At 35.2% G+C, this 19,230-nt stretch overlaps 2 protein-coding genes and 1 pseudogene across 3 annotated transcripts; 1 reads left to right on the plus strand and 2 right to left on the minus strand.

Moving 5' to 3' along the window:
* Nucleotides 30–7,402, minus strand: LOC104722458 (ATP-dependent DNA helicase SRS2-like protein At4g25120). Its single transcript, XM_010440624.2, has 29 exons — nucleotides 7,173–7,402; nucleotides 6,227–6,920; nucleotides 6,089–6,130; nucleotides 5,804–5,967; nucleotides 5,302–5,518; nucleotides 5,118–5,174; nucleotides 4,931–5,036; nucleotides 4,706–4,839; nucleotides 4,555–4,629; nucleotides 4,308–4,433; nucleotides 4,092–4,223; nucleotides 3,908–3,991; nucleotides 3,667–3,780; nucleotides 3,460–3,560; nucleotides 3,058–3,124; nucleotides 2,925–2,975; nucleotides 2,500–2,577; nucleotides 2,208–2,414; nucleotides 2,056–2,094; nucleotides 1,862–1,933; nucleotides 1,667–1,753; nucleotides 1,546–1,596; nucleotides 1,261–1,466; nucleotides 1,076–1,169; nucleotides 923–973; nucleotides 670–732; nucleotides 507–566; nucleotides 377–439; nucleotides 30–293 (listed from the first exon to the last, which is right to left on the minus strand). The coding sequence occupies exons 1-29, from the start codon at nucleotides 7,319–7,321 to the stop codon at nucleotides 204–206; spliced, it is 3,474 nt and encodes a 1,157-aa protein (XP_010438926.1). The 5' UTR covers nucleotides 7,322–7,402; the 3' UTR covers nucleotides 30–203.
* Nucleotides 10,556–13,071, minus strand: LOC104722459 (annotated as a pseudogene).
* LOC104722461 lies at nucleotides 14,767–17,060 on the plus strand. Of its 2 annotated transcripts, XM_019231473.1 has the most exons (5): nucleotides 14,779–14,968; nucleotides 15,522–15,678; nucleotides 15,787–16,056; nucleotides 16,228–16,664; nucleotides 16,705–17,060. In XM_019231473.1, exons 2-5 carry the CDS (start codon nucleotides 15,553–15,555, stop codon nucleotides 16,787–16,789), a joined length of 918 nt encoding a protein of 305 aa, XP_019087018.1. In that variant the 5' UTR covers nucleotides 14,779–14,968; nucleotides 15,522–15,552; the 3' UTR covers nucleotides 16,790–17,060. The 2 variants fall into 2 exon arrangements, with proteins under 2 accessions (XP_010438927.1, XP_019087018.1); XM_010440625.2 differs by having other exon boundaries at nucleotides 14,767–14,968; nucleotides 16,228–17,060.

The raw sequence follows: 19,230 nt of genomic DNA on the forward strand, positions 1-19,230 counted from the left end.
ATGGTCGGAACATCACTTGGATGCATATAGACCATGAATGGGCATTGAGTTTACAACACCACCAAAACAATTTCCATGGAATTCATTCTACAACATTCACTTTGTACATATTACAATTGTTTGTTCTTTTATATTCAAGGAAATCGAGATCATGTCCAGGCTCCTTTTTTAATACATTTGAACGTATGAGGTTATTTAGAATCTCAGAGTGATTTGTACTGTTCAATCAAGCGTGACGCATGGAGACGTGATGTTGGGGTCACTGTGCATCCTAGACTATGCAGAAATGCGATCTGCAGTTTCAAAAAACATAAACAAAAGTGTATCATCTTCTAATCTTTGGCTGACCAAAATGTGAGCTTGATGAGATTTTTACCTGTTTAGTCGTTGCTTCTGAAGTGCCCATTGAGTTTTCAATCCTCAGTTTTTGGAAATGCTCCTGAAACAGAGTATAGTGAGTTAACTTAAAACTTCTATTGCTTTGTCAAAACAGCGATATCTATTACCTGTTTCTCGCGCACTATATGAGCCCTTGTGTCTGCAGGAAGTTGTTCCCACCTAAGTACCTGATATCCCCAAAATACACAGGAACATGAGCACCACAATCTCAGTTTTCATTTTTATCAAATCACTAGTGTGTGATAGTGTTTTTCAGATATTAATGCTTACATGTTCTACATACTGGAACGCTTCCTCAGAAGTCAATAATGATTTGAGTGCTCGTAAGACATCCTAACAAAATAGTGCAGCATCCAGTTAGTCACCAAAGCATATTCCAACACTCTGTATGGCTTAGTAGGCTTTAACCATTACGCTTCATAATAAACTTGACAGTAACCAAGCAAGGAAACGACTGCATCGGAATTGTTTATGGTGAATAAATCTACAGATTATACCACATTTACTGAGAGAGGTATACAACCTTGTGTTTGTTCTTCTTGATGGCCAAACGTTCACCAATCACAAACTTTACCTGCATGTACGAAAACATTGACATGAAAGGTGAGTTAAGAACATTGACTGGCGCTTACATTAGTTGATCGAGAAAACTATTCGCAACGTATGCGATACTCACCTTGTCAATCAGCCTCTTCGGTTCCTGGAATGCTCTTTTCTTAGCCCAGCTGTGAAATAGGTGAGAGACAACTGATCTAACCTCCACATCAAACCTGTTGAGAATAAAAGTTCTACACCTTTTGAATGATGAACCACACCAAAGAGTGCCAAATTAGATAGTTGTGTTGGTTTTTAACACGTAACCTCTTAAGGAAGTTGTTCCCATTGAGTGCATATGCTGCTATTGACTCCTCGGAGGCATCATCTGCTGGAATGTTCATCACATCATTCTCAGTTAGTTTACTTTCCTCATGCTTTAATTCTTCTGATCCAAAACTGGAGACGCTCTGGTCAGTCTTGTTTGGAAGATTTTGATGAACTTTTCCACAGTCATTTACGCTAAAATCTCCCTGCAAAACATTGTTGAGAGTTCTTGTTAGTGCTATCACATTATTATGCATGAAATTGCAAACAGACTGAGACCTGAACCTGAAGAAGATGGTCCGGAATCTCTTTAAGAAATCGTGAGGGTTGGAGCACCTAGATGAAACATCATTAGTCAGAGACAAAGTTTGAGAGGACGAATTCACAAACTATGTGTAGTACTGACCTGCCAGTTTGAATCCACTGTCACATACAAAAAAAATAGTTTCTTGCGAGCACGAGTCATAGCAACGTACAGAAGGCGACGTTCCTCCTACAGTTAAACAAACACTGTGCGGTTAAATATATATTTGTAGAGTCCGCAGAGGTGGGAAGTGGATAGAGAGTTAATGAAAGACTTCATGAGAAGGAAAAGCTATACCTCAAGTGATGTTCCACTCTCTGATGAATTGCCGTTAGACTCATGTAATAGGGGAATCTCGTTTTCATTAGCCTGTTTAGCAAAACTATTATTCAGACTGGGCCAAGGACCTATTTTGTTTCATTGAATTTATAAACAAGTATACCATAGCCGCCAACAACTCCGTAAAGAAAACCAAAGAGGGTGATATATACCTTGATTATGAAAACTATGTCCCATTCCAAACCTTTCGACTGCATAAAGATATACAAGAGATATTAGTCAATATTTCCATTACTACCTGAAGCAGCTAATTCTAACACAGATGGGTAACAAACTGTGGACTGCTCGAGTGGATGAAAAAAACCTGATGAATGGTGGTCAATGTGACAGAATTTTCATTGTCATGTTTTCTTGAACGAAAATTTTCAGTTTCGCGCTCAGAGATATAGTTGATAAATGAATTAAGGTGCTTGCAGCCTTTGCTTTCTTTGATTGCATCCACTTCTCCACCAGTTGTAGTGCAATGAGCGGAAAGAAACTCAGCTACATCATCCAGTAAGTACTGGATTACCTGAAACCATTCCCCCAAAAAGATTTTAAAACATACATACAAGAAAAGAAAATTACCCAAAGTTTTTGAATGGAAAGCCACATACAGATCTAAGATCGTTGTCTTCATTGAGCAGTTTTCCTCCATCATTATCCACAATGGCTCGTTGCTCAAGAAGGTATTTCTACAAGTTGAAACAACATGAAAAGGTAAAGCGTGATCAAGAAAAGAAATGGGTATGATATTCAGAATTTGTAAGGAAAGACACAGTAAATCTTCAAAGCAAAATCACATGTTCAGAAACTATTTTTCAGTGAAACTTACACCTTAAGCCTACAATCACGATATCTACAAACTTTCAAGAATGAGACGGGATTGTCTAAGTATAAGGTCCATGTTTTGTATATATGACTTGCTTAGCAAACAAAAATATAAAATTGCCTGCATGTTTTGCTATATACGACTCCGGAGATGACAGTGTCGGTTAATGGCTATAAGCATGTCATCACTTAAAACAGAAAAACCAATTACCAGTGGTATCATATTTGCCACACATGTTATTACAGCTGAAAGTGATTGTTCCTGCAAATAGTTAACATGTAAGGGATTTGTATTTCGTAGTACTAAGTTGAAATAAGCATGATCACTTCAATTAACATCTTACCCTGTCAACCAGCTTTGCTACCATGTCAAGAGTTTGCAAAATTTTGCGTCCCTGGGTAAGCTGGCTCCTGTGGTTAATTCAAACGAATCTAAGAAGCTTGGCAAGAAACATGAATAAAAATAACAAGTCTTAGGGGATAAAATGTGCAGCATTCTTAGAATCTGTAGATACACATAAATATATATACATATACACACAATGTCACTTAGATCTGGGTGGCAAAAACGACCTATATGTATCACTCTAGTATGGTTCATGAAAATAAAACAGACACAGTTATATGAGAGAAACTAGCATTTATGTCTTGGTTGGTAAACGTAAAAGCAAACGATATTCTCAACTGAGAATTAAAACTAAAGCAATATTATATACTGATTTCTAATGAATTTCATCAAGCAGTACCTTTTGAAGGTACCCGAAATCTTGGCACTGAAGATATCACTCGCCGCTGAGATAAAGCTGCATTTCCTACTGGTCGAGATTTTTTCAATATGTTCTATAACCTGCAGACGGTGGTGATAAGTTGCTAATAGCTACAGCTGAGAAAGAAAAAGTGAATCGTAGATAATCATGCAAATGAAATAAAACAAGAGCAAATGAGGTACAAACCTTTTTCTTTTCCTCTTTCTCAAAAGGAAGCAACGCCTTGAACACTCGCCTATAAGAAGCATCATCACATTCGGAAAATGTTGTTTTCAGCATGGCCAAAATGATTCGGACAACCTAGTTGTTATGTATATTAGATGGAGCTTATTGTCAAATGATACGGGAATCATCAAATGTCATGAATCGAGATACATGGAGATCATGCAACAGTTAAAACAAATGAGACAAATATAAAGCAATCTACCTTTTTCCTGTAGAAAGCAACACCATGAACATTAAATGGTATTTTTCTCTGGCGGAATGCATTTTGGAAGACTTTACCTGACACCTGATTATCAGTACATTCGTGGTTTACCAACATAAGTAAATATGTTAAAGAGTTTAAAACATTCTGACAACATGTCATCAAGGAAAAGAAAGGGACTGACCTGCCTCCTATAAAGAATGGCAATATCTCCGTGGGAACAACAAGGTGTTGAGTCATCATTGGTGATTTCAATTATTTTGTCAATGACATATGCACACTGTGCTTCCTCATTATGGCATTCCTTGACAGTAATCTATACTAGATAAAACACAAAAGGGTTAAGCCTGTTACTGTAGCCTGCATGATGCAATTTCTTATAAAGAAAAGTTCAACTTGCCTTAGATCCCTGAGAATTTTCAGACGAAATGCTTTTTGATTGGCACCGCTTCGTATTGTTTTTTATGATAGAAGATGCGGCTTCCACAATATGGCGGGAGGAGCGATAGTTTTTTATAAGCCTGACCTGAATTAGAAGCAGTAAGATAAATGTTATGCATTCGCAATCCAATGGTGAGAGCTTTTGCTTCCTTATGCTCATAAATCATATGTAGTCAAATATTTAAGTTAGCCACGAAAAGACAAACCTCTTTGTAATTTGGGAAATCTCGGCGAAACGAATCAAATCCTGAACTGTCGGCCCCATTAAAACCGAAGATGGACTGCAAGAAAAGATGTGTCATACATCCTTTGAATATTCAAGTGAAAAGAAGTAAGCTTTATTTGAAAACAACGCACCTGATCATCATCACCAACAATAGTTATGTGATTATGAGACCCTAGCATTCGTAGAAGCTTGTACTGCATTGTGCTAGTGTCCTGGAATTCATCAACTATGATGGCTTTCCAGGTATCTTGGCATTCCTTGAATACTTTTATCAAATGCAGAAAATACACGTGAACACAAGGAAATCTTGAGCGTCATAAATCATATATGCATAAAATTTATCGAAGTGGCGTCACCTTCAGGAAAGTCAGAGAGGAGTGTGACCGAACAACTGATCAAATCATGATAGTCCAGAGCATCACAAGCTTTTAGGATATCGTTGTAGTTTCCAAGAATTTTAGCCTGTATCGGCACCAGTACAGAATCATATCACATGAATTATTTCATAGTAGAGATGTGTGAAACAATTTCTAGCTGACTTACTCCTATCTCATTGCCCATCTTACGGCACTCCTCTGGAGTTTTACCGGAAGCTTTTCCCTAAAATACGAAAACAAGTTGAAATCAACTTTTGCAAGAGACAGCTTATATGTGAAGGACAGGATATAAGCACTAGAAATAGACCATAAAGTAAACAAATTATATCATTTCTTTATTTATTGGCAACCTGGGTCACAAATTTCTGCCATTTTTTTGATAGATCCTTAGCGTATTCAGGACATACTGCTCCTGCTCCTGCACCATTTAAACCTTCTCCAGACTCGCATGCACCGGAAGCCTTGCTTCCATTCTTCTTTTCCTCCTCGTACAAACGCACTGCTTCTATTATCGCTCTTCTTTGTTGCCCATGCCCATACACTGAGAATTCAGATGTACGTTCTAACCTGTGACAGTAGGAAAGGTATAAGATACATGTATCCCATGAATCTATAACTTCAAACGAATACATGTAAAACAAAATTAGTGAAATCGCGATACAGGAAACGAATTTATAAACTAATCTTGATTTCAAGTATTACTTCCATTTATTGGCCCTTGTAACTCCCAAATTAGCAACATAGGAAGTTAAATATTCAGTAATGAGGAAAAATCATTTCACATCTTATACCTACATTTAGACTCGATACTAATTACCAAAATATCAAGAAATTCACAATTCATATTCTCACTTTTCTGCATGCATCCGACAAAGCTGCAAGGAAAATGAATGGAATGTACTGATTGTTATCTCTTTAGCTGCTTTCTTTCCAGCAGATTTTCCTATGCGTTCTCTCATCTCAGATGTTGCTGCCGTAGTGAAAGTCATTGCAAGGATATTTGATGGATGTAGACCCTATCAAGTTAGAAAGAACACAAATCTTAAAATGTAAAGAAAAGTTCAAATCTGATTTCATATACAAGATCTCAAGTACAGAAATAGTTACAAATGATTCAGCGACGATGATTGATAGTACCTCATTGAGCAACACTAAGACGCGGCCAACCATGGTGGAAGTCTGACATGGGAAAAGGAATAATCAGCACTGACTGTATAACATAAAAACCCACAAAAGTTCTTGCCTCATAGAAAAAGAAATCTATTAGATACCAACCTTTCCACTTCCAGGACCAGCAATAACCATCAAAGGCGTTGATATATTACTACAGGCTGCATCACGCTGTCTATCATTTAAAGAAAGCAAATATTTTGAACACTCATCAGGCATGGAATTGATCAGTGCAGGATCAGCAGCAACGGTAGCCTCTTCTTCATTGAGCTTCGAGTTAACATTAGAGTCTGACACAAACTTTTCAACATCCCTAGAATCTAAGGTGCCCTTGAGGTCACTGCTCTTATCATCTTTATACGGAATCTGATTTATGCTGGTACTTGGAGTTTCACAAGCTGTTTTTCTCGCTGACTGTTCAAAAATCAAGTCAATCTCTTGTAAAATGGAATCATCAAGGTCATCATCATCAAGAAGCGAAGAAGAAGAAGGGCAACCATAGCTTAGTGTAACTCTTTCTGGCTGTTTCAGGGGAGTAACAAACGGGTCTGATGAAACTCCATCATTCCTAGAAATCTCCGTCTGAAATGCGTTTATAACCTCCTCATCCAGATCAAACTTAGGAGTAGGGGTGCTCACGCCACGAGGAGGAGGATAACAACCATCATCAGGTGACCCGATCCCTGGTTTTAGGCGTTTGTATGGTGTATTATTCGCGGATAACTCCATAAGAGGAATTCGATTGAAGCTACTACCATGGTGAGTAACGGATTCAGTACCCATTGATGATTCCTTCACTCTGCAACACCAAGTAGATAAATTTATCACATATTTCAGGCAATCCCATCAAATCTGGCGAAGTAGAAACTTCAAATACTAATTGCAAAATTGCCAAATCCTAAAACTAAAAGCATGGGAAATGGAAGAGCAAGGGTTCACTTCACTAAACCATGATGAAATCAGAAATTTACCGCAATTGAACAAAGAGGAGATTAAAGAGTAAACCAAGAATTCGAATAAAAGATTGAAAAGAAAGAAGAAGCAGTGGTACCTTTGAGGGAAAGGATTGGAGAAATGAGCTGCATTCTCAAGTGGCCTTTTCCGGTCAAGGAGCGGCTTAACGCTTCTGAAGCTTTGAGAAAGACGACCAGGGGTGTACTCTTGATTCCACATCCCTCTGTTCGGCGGGAGATTCTCCATTCTTCTTCCCCCTTTGATGATCTTCGTTCAGAGAGAAAGTGTGGGAAAATTTCGAAATGATTTGTCTCTGAGAAACTGGAAAAAAACGAAAAACCTAGGAGGGACAACGAATCTTCCGGGTATGGAAGAAGATCTTATTTGGGCCTTGAGAGCCCACGTAGGGCCCTTCGCTTTTTGTTAAATGGATTTTAATATTTTCCGATATTATTACAATTTACAAGCATGCACCTATATTACTTTAGATCAATTTTTCCAATTACGTGTCTAATACATTAATGGACTCTCGGAAAAATTGGAAACATGTGACTAAAAAAAACTTGAGAAATTGAACAATGTCTACATCTCTCTCGTTAAACTAATAAGAAACAAGTGAGACACATGTAAGATTCACATGTGAGATAAATATAAATAACATATGACAAAAAGACTTAGTTTACCATTGTTCCTGTGTTTAAAGATTTGGAAGAGACAATGGGAACTCCTCAATAACATTGTTGTTGTGTTCAGTAGAGTGGACCATATAGTCTAACTCGGAAAGGTGCAGAGGCCTTACCCTGGCTGTCTGGATGATTGTGTCGAGAACTGCACAAACAAAAACAGCAATAAAATAGTTGTCAACATCAAAAAGGACATCATAAGAAATATTAGGCATAGAATATCCAAGGCGCTGATGATTATGCAAGCAAACAAAATGAAACAACCGAATCTATCTGGTTTTGGAAAAGAATCAAACAGTCATCAAACATCATTTGAAAGAAAAAACAAAAGAAAACCACATAATCAAATGTCTGGTTCTGATAGATAAATATAACTTACACATGTCATGAGAGAGAAGTACATTAATTGTTCAATTTCTCAAGTTTAAATAAAAGATGGTAGAATTAGTATCACATAGTAAATAAATGATGTTTCTAGTAAGACTTCAATTAGCATCATCAAGTCAAAAACAACAACCAAACATCACAAGTAAAAAAAAAAAAAACAGCAAACAACAACATCATCGTCAAACAGCAGTAACAAAGAACAATCAAACAAGATCAAAGTCAAAACAATAACATCATTACACAACATCGTCATCAAACATCATTTAGTTAAAAACAACATGGATCCTTAAACTCCTTATTTCGTAAGTTCATAATCATATATATGTATATGTACATATGGAAACCATATCCATATTCGTCTTATGTAATAATTTATAATTGATTTTTGTTGTCAACAATTTATAATTGATTTATATCCAATTAAATAAACTAATGCAAAAAACGATTCTATAGATTTATGCATTGATTTTTTCCATTCAATACTAGTTTAGAATATACTCCCTCCGTTTTTTTATTAATTGTCGTTTAAGATTGTTTCACACAAATTAAGAAAACCATTAATTTTATTATTTTATTCCTTTTAAATATATTTCCAAATTTTTGATTGGTTAAAACATTAAAACAGTTGAATAAACTTGAAATATTTACCAAACATCCTCTATATAATAAAACGGAAGTACACAACATTTTTTGTAGACTATATAATTTATATAAGTTAGTTACAAAATAGGTTATACATTAAATTAAATATAGGTTGATTACAAAAAAAGAAACAAAATTAATTGCCATTATGTGGGCTATATGAATACACTTAATAATATCCCAAAGAATCCTCTTAAAATCTTTATTATTCCATGTATTGTTACACCATATATACTATTAGGCGTAAAAAGGAATAAAATTTTGGCAATTAATCACACTTAATCATGATTTCTGAAATCTTATTGTACGGTTCAAACTAAAATCTTACCTAATATCCTTCCAACCTTTTAATATAAATCATTCAGAACTCAAAGAATTCACTATAATATGAAAGAATTCCAAAAAACATGAGCACATGTTGAAATTTCAAGAAATATGATTTCTCAGATTAAATTAAAGTTTGGAACAATGTTATTTGGAAGACTTTCTCGGTCAAGATGATTTTGACAAACATACGTTACATATTTAGTCCTAAAATTAATATGTGGTATACTTTGGGTTAAGTCATAGAATTAATAATCAAAATATAATATATAATTTTAAACACTAAACAAATCAAATAAAAAACAAAAAATAACTTTTTTTATCACACAACTTAACTCGCAGTGTGCCTCGGGTACAAATCTAAATCTACTAGAATAGATCTTACAAAATAGTTGTTATTTTCATAAGTCATATTCAGCATATGATTTCATGATATAGTGTTTCATCCCAAAAAAGCTTTTAAAATAAATAAAATAATCACATATATGATGTTTTGAATAAAAATTACAAAACAAACAAAAGAAATTTCAACATGTGCTCTAGTACGGGTCATATTCTAGTTTGCATTGAAAATCTAAAACGACAAGTATTATGACACAAAATTTTAACTCTAGGACGACAATTAATAAAAAACGGAGAGAGTATTAAATTAATATAGACGTTATGGAAATTAGTAAATATATTCAATACTACTGGTTTAAAACTTTGGAAATCCTGGAGTAATTGTGACAAAATGATTATACACTGATTTAAATGACATCCTAATTTTATGCATTGCCTTTTTTTTTTTGTCAACTATATGCATTGCCTTAATTTGAAGATATATTGAAATTAATACATCTTGAAATGAGTCATAAATCAATAGTAGGAAAACACGCAAGAGCTCTAAAAGTCTCAACATTTATTACTTTCAAGCTATCAGAATTTTAAACACAAATAATTTATATAATTACTTTCCATTAATAATATATATATATATATAAAGAAAAACAAAAAAAAATCATAAATTTGTTTCTAATTCTAATAGATAAAACTCTTTTTCAATATTACACATAGAATATTTTATGTGTAAGCGTTTAGTTTTTGAAGATTTTAAAAATTTAAGACAACAAATATTTATTATAGATAAAAAATGTTATTATATTAAAATTTTAAATAGTGAATCATATAGTATCTGAATATATATTATATAGTCTTATAGAATATTAACTCATGGAAAGGGTGGAACTTTGCCTAGTATTATATACTTTAGTTTTATTTCACCAAAAACATATACTTTAGTTTTATTTCACCAAAAACATATACTTTAGTTTTATTAATTATATTTTTTTAGTTAATCAATACCTAAAAATATTTAATTGGCTCAGCCGCTCAGCCGCTCAGCCGCTCAGCCTTCATATCATTAATGAGCCCGTCACATGTAGTACTACTGAATACTGATGGCTAGTAGCAAATAGGAATCCCTTTCAACTTTCTAAAAAATACAGAACCAAAATTTGGGCCATGTAATGCTTACAGACCAGAGAATGGTTACATAAGAAACAAAATTTGGGTCATGTAATTCTCATATGGGTACAATATGCAAATGTCTAAAAAGGGAGACAAGTGAAGAGTGAGTATGACCTCTATTGCTTCGAAAGTGCCGATAACACCAATCAGATCAAGTCATCAAACTGAAAAGAAAAACGAAATATAGGAGATATTTTATTGTCTTCTGTGAAGTAAAGGAGGAGCACTAGTCTTTTGAGATGGTCTCCGGTTTAAGCAGCAATCTAGACATGTGATAGAACCAAAGAAAACCCTTAGATGTTATGTCAGGAAGGTGCTTCAAAGAAACTTTTGTAACTCTCCACTATGAAACATACACTAAACATGTTCCTGCTCATGCTGTAGAATTTCTGATAATTGTAGGCGTAAAAGGGAATTGGTAGTCTTATGATTTAAATGGTTTAAAAGAGAGAGCAGTTTGGTTACCTCTCATTGATCTTCCAAGAGAAGTGAGGTGCAAGAGAGAAGTTGAGACACTTCCTCTGGAGTCGCCGTTCCAAAACCTTGCCATCTTATTCTCCCGGATTTGTCTAGTAGGAGAATATACCTGAGACATAAACAATCATGTGCAACAGAGATATCAGTAAGGTTTCATAAATCCTATGCATTTCTTTAACTTGATAAGCTGGAGGGAGAATTTCTGTACCCAGTGAGAAGGTTCAAAACTTTGATTTGTTTACGGAAGTGATAATGGTCCCCAAATGCGTAAACAGCCTGCCTCTTGAGGACATTTTTCTCGCTGTTGTTAGGTTTTTGCAAGACCCGGAGAAGTAGTTTTTTTTATGGGGGGAAAGCCCAAGAGCCATTTGTCTATAAATGATACCTATAATACAAGTGAACAAGTTTTCCTGAAGAATGAGAGGAAAAAATAGCAGCCAAACAAAAAAAGCACTGGTGCAGGTTTTAAAATCTGGTCTACATGTGACAAAACAATTAAGGATCAGTACCTCAAACAACTGAAGATCTTCCCTGTTGCCAAACGATTCAAGAAATGGTTTGCTCCACGAGCTGATCATTTCCTGTCAGATAAAGCCGACAACCCAGTAGCAACAATAAGACAAACTGTATATATAAGGTCATACTTATCAACAAGTGCTTCATCAGTTAAGAACACTGTATCATGCAGCCATCGCTTACTACTCTACTCTTAAAAAGCAACACATCAGTCAATGCGACAGATCTTTTCAAAAAGGTTAACCAAACATTTTCTTGGTTCCTTTGGAGTATTTAACGAAAACAAGGTGGAATTTTTCTGTACCTGAGAGCTTGCTCTGAAAGATAGGCACACCAATGAAACTTTTGGAACAGCCGAATCCTCTGTGTTAACCTCATTGCTGTTGGGAGTAACAGGTAAAGTCAGGCTTTCTCCGTTAGAGAAAGTCACTGCTAATGCCGGAAATTTCATGGCTGAAACAGCAGGAATTAGAGTCTTATCTGCAAAAAAACACCAGTTGACAGTTGAGGAACTTCATAAAGCCAATATAAGCTTCAGTATCTAAATCAAGCATAGTGAAGGACAAAGAAAATCTGAAAACTGAGTTATAACAAAAGCGTGCCCAAACAACAGACACATACGAGATAATCTATAGCTAGTGAAAGTAATCCACTCTTTAAAACCACACACAGAATCTGGGATCTTTGATTGTGGCTCCTAAGTGCTATAAAAGTACCAATACAAGAGAACAGATTGAAAGAAGTAGCATCATTATTTATACCTTACCGCCATGATCCTTGAATTCATCTCATCATTACTGCCCTAAACCACATCATACTCCACTAATTAACTAGAAGGCATGTTCGTTTCATCGACGCAGGCGGCTGCGGCTGCGGCAGCGGCAGCGGCAGCGGTAAACACAACATTTTTAATCGCCGCATCTAATCAACGTTTAAAATGTGAAGATGCGTTTGCCGCAGCGTCACGCCGCAGGTACCTGCAGCAATCAAACGAACAACAATAGCTGCGGCTGCCGCAACCGCAGGTACTTGCGGCGATGAAACGAACATGCCCACAATATATATATATATCCACAACTGAAATCCAAATCATTGCTAGACTTCAATCGAATTGAATCTAAGTAAAGGGAAAGCTTACAGTCTAGCACGTTCATCCTCAATTGCTTTCTTGTTCCCAAACTGCCCAAATCCAACAAAAAAAAACAGCATCAACAGATAATTGTCAGTCACCGTTACTTCCGGTAACGCGAAATTGAAAAATTCGTGAATAATGGTACCTTGTAAAAATCGAGGAAAGATCGGGTGGTTGATCGAAGAGATGGCATTTGCGAAGGGAGAGAGTCATAGCGAGTGGAGATGACGAGTCCTTGATGCTGGTTTCGATACGAGAGAGCAGAGAGTGATCTATGCTTCAGAAATCGATTCAAAGTCGTCGCCATTTTTTTTAACAAGAGCTTAAACCCTATTTGGTTCGTTGTTTAAACCGAACCAAACAAGCTTGCAATTGAAAACCAGCCTGAAATCTTAAATCAAATAATTTTGTGGATAAACCGATCAAACCGTGATTTCGATCCGGTTTACCGTGTTCCCAACTTTGGGATTTCGTTCGTATTATCTAGGAGAGATCTTTTATGTCTTTCTTTGGGTTTCCAAGATTCAAATGTTCATATTCCAAATCTGAATTGATTATTGTGTGATTTATCAATTCTAGGAATATGTGTGTAATCAATAATCAATAATCAATGATTATTGTGTGATTTCAGTTAAAACATAAAATTATACGAATATGTATGTATAATGAGATTTTAAACATTAGTATTACAATTACAATCTCACCCACTTTGCAAGTTTGCATGTTTTATTTATACATCCGCAAACAACTTATACGTACTGGCATCCATAATAATCTGTCTAACCGCCGCGACCATATATAGCAATCATCCCTAGAATAGAAAAAACCACGGCGATCAAAGTGTTGATCCAAAATATGAAACTCTTTTTAGATGGCTTGAACGTGAAGTTGAAGAACACCACAGGTAGAACAAAGTCCAGAGGTATAAAACCGAAAGCACCTAATAAGGAGTTCACATCTCCAAAAAACGGAAGCATTGCCGCCACGATTGTAGCCACCGCGACAAAGAGGGAACGCGCAACTAGTCGAGGGATGACATTGCGCATAGAGAATTCTTTCTTTAATTTGTTGGATCACACTGATTACACTTTCCAATATATCGTTTCCAATATATAGTTATAGCTGTTGGAATTTTGGATTATGATTGTATAAGAATACGATAAGTATGTTTGAGTTGTGGACTTTCCTAGTCTAAAGAGTAGAATAAATAGTGCAATAAATAAAGATAACCTTTGCTAGAAGCAATTGTTCTCTCTCGTTCCTTCATTCAAGGAATTAGCTAAGGCGTATAAGTAATAATGCATTGACTATATGTAATATGTTCCACTTCCACCACGTTGGCTAGCTTCCTTGAGAAATAATGAACAAATGTCTTATTGAATTTATTCAGAAGAGAAGAAAAATGATTCAATTTTCACATTTTCAAAAGATGATTCACCACTATAGTATATGCATGCATATGTGTTAAAAGATTAGTATTGAAAACCTTTTGATCTTGTAAAACCAGCTTTTTATACATTACATGTAACGTTTACGTAAACAGTGATTCGACTAAAAATGTCACCCGCCTTCCGTGAATTAAACAATATGCACATTTTATTATGTTAAAAGTTAAAACAGTCGTCTCTTTAGAGTTAGACCAAAAGTCAACTATTTTGACAATTTTTCATACCAATGAAAAACCGGAATCTTTTTTGTTGGGTCAAAAGATGGAAACACGACGGAAGGAGGGAGAGAAATCGGTGGCCTGATTTTTTTTTTTTTTTTTTTGAAAAGTAAAATGTTTGACAAAATTCAAAGAATTTATTTATTTTATTATTCAAAGAAGGCATGTATATTGGCCCATTAATCTTTAAATTAAAAAATGCATTAATAATGTTGCAATTTGTCAAAGTAGTGGTGCTGAGAATGAGCGCGTGGTGAGCACGAAGAAGAAGCAAGAAACAGGTACATTACCTACAAAGTGTATTCATTCTCTCACCAAATTTAAGTCTTAAAAATCAAAACGCCATCTTCTCCACGTTACCACCTAACCACTCTCATCCACCACCCCTTTTTTTTTTTTTTTTTTGTACAAAATCCTCTCTCTCTCTCTCACCTTTAAGCTTATTTTTTTTTTCATATCTCTCCAAAAGGGAATTGAATTGTGTATCGTTCGTTGCTCACACACGCCTTCTCATCGGTTAATCTCATTTCACTTTTCAATCATCGCCTCTCTTATCCGTAAGTTCTCTCTCTCTCTCTCTGTAACCCTTTTTGCCCAGAACTTGTGTTTGTGATTTCTTCGCATTGATTTTGTGTATATGCTTAGATCTGATTTAGCTTTAGTCGTTTTTTAGAGACAGAGACTCGTTAAGCTCTCTTTTGTGATCACTAGTGCTCCTCTTATTAGACTCCATTGCTCTACTGATTTTTTGGAATTCTTTTTTGTAATTATAAATCCCGAGTCTTTTTTGATGAGTCTCCACACGATTGCTTTCGTTTTGGGTTTGTTCCAATTCCTCTTAAATTTGTTGGGTTCAATTCAGTTCTTCTTAGATTGACTCAAATGTGATTTCTTTTTGATTGAGATATATCATTTTGGTAGAATGGTAATATCAAAGCTTGGAGGAGGAGGATGTTGTTTGAGCATCTTTAGCTATTTCTCCTCCTCCATATAAATTGCATCCGATACTATTACTGCCCCATTCCACTAGCCTCTCTTTTGCTACTTACCTTGCTTCAATAGCTTTGATCTCGATTCCTTATTTATGATTCCTTTGTTTGTTTGTTTTAGATTCTTGTCCTTTTTTTTCACCTCAACAAGAATGGATCATTGTACTGGAGAGAATCCCATGGCTTCTCAGTTTGACATTCTCAGATGTCCGTTCTTGAGGAACATCAATGAGCCCACTAACCTCTCCTTCTCCTCTTCCTTGCCTTTTCCCATGCCTGTAAGTCAAAATTTCTGGGTTGTTCACACTCTCTATATCTGACATTTCTTGCACCGCATCCAATTCTCATCACATATGTTTCTATTGGTTTTGCCTATATCCTTTTAGGCTAGAGGAGCAGGGAAAGGACCAATATTTGAAGATGGTCCCAATTTTGATACCGCATTTAGGCTTTTCCATGGCCAAGATGGAGTTGTCCCTCTCTCTGGCACCGCTCGATCTGAAGCAGAGAAGCCTGTCCCTGTATTCCATCCACTTGCTGCCAAGGCTGCAACAATTAGTCTCTCATCCTTTGGACCTGGAGGGCCTTTTGGGTTTGATGCATTTTCTGACATGTTTAAAAACCAAAAGAAGAAGTCTGACTCATCCAAAAATAAGGTAAAACGTTTTATACATTTCTTGCTCAACATGTATCTTTTTAAACTGATGTGCATATAGTTAAAGAAATCTAACTAACGAAATAGTTTAGCTTTTAAGAACGGCAATGTTGTTGGATATTTCTTTTGTCTTTCTCGTAAGAGCACCGCTTACTTGTTGTTTCTCTTTCAGGGAGGAGACCACGAAGCTATGGGTGATGAATGGCTTAAAACAGGGAACTGCCCAATTGCAAAATCATATCGAGCTGTAAGTGGTGTGGCACCTCTTGTGGCAAAGATCCTGCAACCTCCTCCAGGAATGAAATTCAAATGCCCTCAAGCAATAGTCACAGCTCGAGCAGCGATATCAAAAACACCTTTTGCCAAGAACCTCCGCCCACAACCTTTGCCAGCCAAAGTACTAGTGATCGGGATGCTAGGCATGGCGCTAAATGTGCCTTTAGGGGTTTGGAGAGAGCACACTGAAAAATATTCCGCATCTTGGTTTGTAGCTCTTCACGCAGCGGTTCCATTCATTGGAATACTGAGAAAGTCAGTGTTGATGCCTAAGACAGCGATGGTATTTACGATTGCTGCGTCAGTTTTGGGACAGGTGATTGGGTCAAGAGCAGAGAGGCGGAGGCTAGCTGAGAAGAAGTTGAGATTGGAGGTACCAAATCCGTCTTCTGCTGAAGCAAATCAGATGCAATTTGCGGGAGTTTCATCGGATGGAAGATGCGGTGATAAAGTGGTGATGAAATGGAATCCCATGATGCTTGATGTTGCAAGTCCTGTGTCTTCCGGAGCAGCTACTGTTGTCTGCTAAACAAGATTTTGTTATCTTCGAAGATTTATATATACATATATAATTGTTTTTCTTGTTTTTTTTTGGGCGATTGTATTTAAAATGTTTCTTAATGTTTGAGAAAAAACAAGAATAAAGCCATTTTTACTCTGTTAATTGTATTTAAATGTAAAAGACTTGTTTGATTGAATAAAAGGAAAGAAAAGTTGGAAATTGAGTTACTGATCTAGCTACCTTTGGTGTTTATGAATCTCGTAGTTCAATATTGCTGATGATCTTGATGGCATTGCAAGAAAAGCACAAATACAAAGTTGCCAAACATTGCAAAACGTCACTCAAAGTGGTTGATGGTTTAGTGATTAAACATTGCGTTTCGTGATCACTGGTTTGGGTCCACTCTTGCATCTTGAGAAATCACTGAGTCAATGAACTTTTGTTCTAAGATAAATGGTATGGAATATTCAACTCAATTACTAAGCTCCTAACCTCTATTGCCGTCGACTATCATGCTCTAGGATAAAGTAATTTATCTATATTTATTGAATGTTACACAAACACCTGGTGCTCAAGGACTAACCTCATTAATCATAAGCATAGCGATCGAACAGATCACTCCGATATGACCATACATTAAAAAATTAGAAAAAAAAAATGAATGTGCATTTAAAATTGTATATTAATTTGGAATACAGCAACTCGTACAACGTTTGCTAGTCGTCTCCTAGCAAGAATATGTCATACAATGCTTGCATGTTTTTCTTATAAGTGCATGTACGTGTACTTTTGTTATTTCTTTTCTAGTATTGTAATTGCGTCGTACAAGAAACTAAAGAGGTGCGTCGGGATTCGAAATAAAACAAATAAGGTTGGAATGTACATCACAGTTGCTCTTAAAATTTCCGATAAGTTCCCCTTGGTATGATGGTATAACCTTTGTTTTCAGAAAGTTGAGTTTGTTTCTTTTCCAAAAACTAACGATGTGAAATAATAATAACAAAACTATATAGTATCATGGGTAAAGAAAAATACTCAAAATAGGATGAACAAAGGGTTGTATGTACTAGACTTGTTTGTTTAATAGGATGATCAAAATGATTTCATGTGAAATTCGTTTTTTGACATTAAATTATACTCGCTGCAGATTGGCCATCATGCCTAGTTAGTTAATCCTTGTCATGTGTTATCAATCTCTTAATGCATGCACATTAGAAAAATAGTTAGGAATTGCGTTTATCATACGTATACTATATCATTACACATTGGAGATTTGTCAGGAATTTGGCTAAAATCATTATACTATATTACATAGAGAAGATAAAACAAGAGAGCCTAATTTAAGGTTTTCCAAATTAAAATTTATGTATAACTGAGCATTTAAACAAAATTTGCAAAAAAAAAATCTTTTCTATCTTTTTTGGGTAAATCCACCACCAAATTCATAAAAACTAAAAAGTATTTGTATTGGGAAAGAAAAATATATGAATATGTACTACCTTAAAAATAATTATATATATATATGTGTGTATAGATAATAGCCCTTATGTAATTTGCACAAATTAATAGTTACAGATTCAACATTCTATCAAATTATTTTCTTTAATTACTGTATAAAACTTGATGAGAACTTTGTCCAACAAAAAAAAAAAATTTGATGAGAACTTCAAGAAAATTATAATAGAGATGTGATAATAATCCATCCAGTATTTGATTACTTTTACACTTAAGCAAGAAAAACCTACGTAATCTTTCGTAAAAGATTTGAAGTTCTTAGTTTACTAAATTAGCAAAACTAAAAAAAACTACGGGTGTAGTGAAACGTGATTTTGAAGAATTTTATTGGATTTATAAAATTTGAAATTTTGATAGATTTTAGTGAAGTTGATATGATTTTCTATAAAATTCTTTCAAATCCTACCTAAAACCATGAGATTTTGATTTCTATATTTGTAACTAAACAAATCCTCTCAAATCTTTAAAAGCCATTAAAATCCAAATCTACAAACTGTTTTGAATATTACAGTGGATTTTAAATTAGATTTTTAAATCATGATGGAGCGAAAGCAAGAAAGAATAATAAAAAAAAAACTTGTTTCTTATGTTCCCGGGAAGCTAAAGAAACAAGGTTCTCTGTTTTCTTCACGAAAAGCAGAGGAGAAACTTTGTTTTGCTACACGAAAAACAGAGGTTTGAGACTTGAAAGAATACGCTTCTTTGCAAAACTCAGATTTGTAAGATAACTCTTTATTAATTCAATTCAAGGATGATCCTCTTTACAAGCATTAGAGGTCTTATTTATAGAGCAACTAAATCAAACTGAAAAGGAAAACCTAAAAAAATAGAAATTTAAGACAAAAGGAAGATCAACAAAAAATAGAAAACTAACAAAAACAA

Source organism: Camelina sativa, chromosome 11 (genome assembly GCF_000633955.1).
Source record: "Camelina sativa cultivar DH55 chromosome 11, Cs, whole genome shotgun sequence".
Classification (NCBI taxonomy): domain Eukaryota; kingdom Viridiplantae; phylum Streptophyta; class Magnoliopsida; order Brassicales; family Brassicaceae; genus Camelina; species Camelina sativa.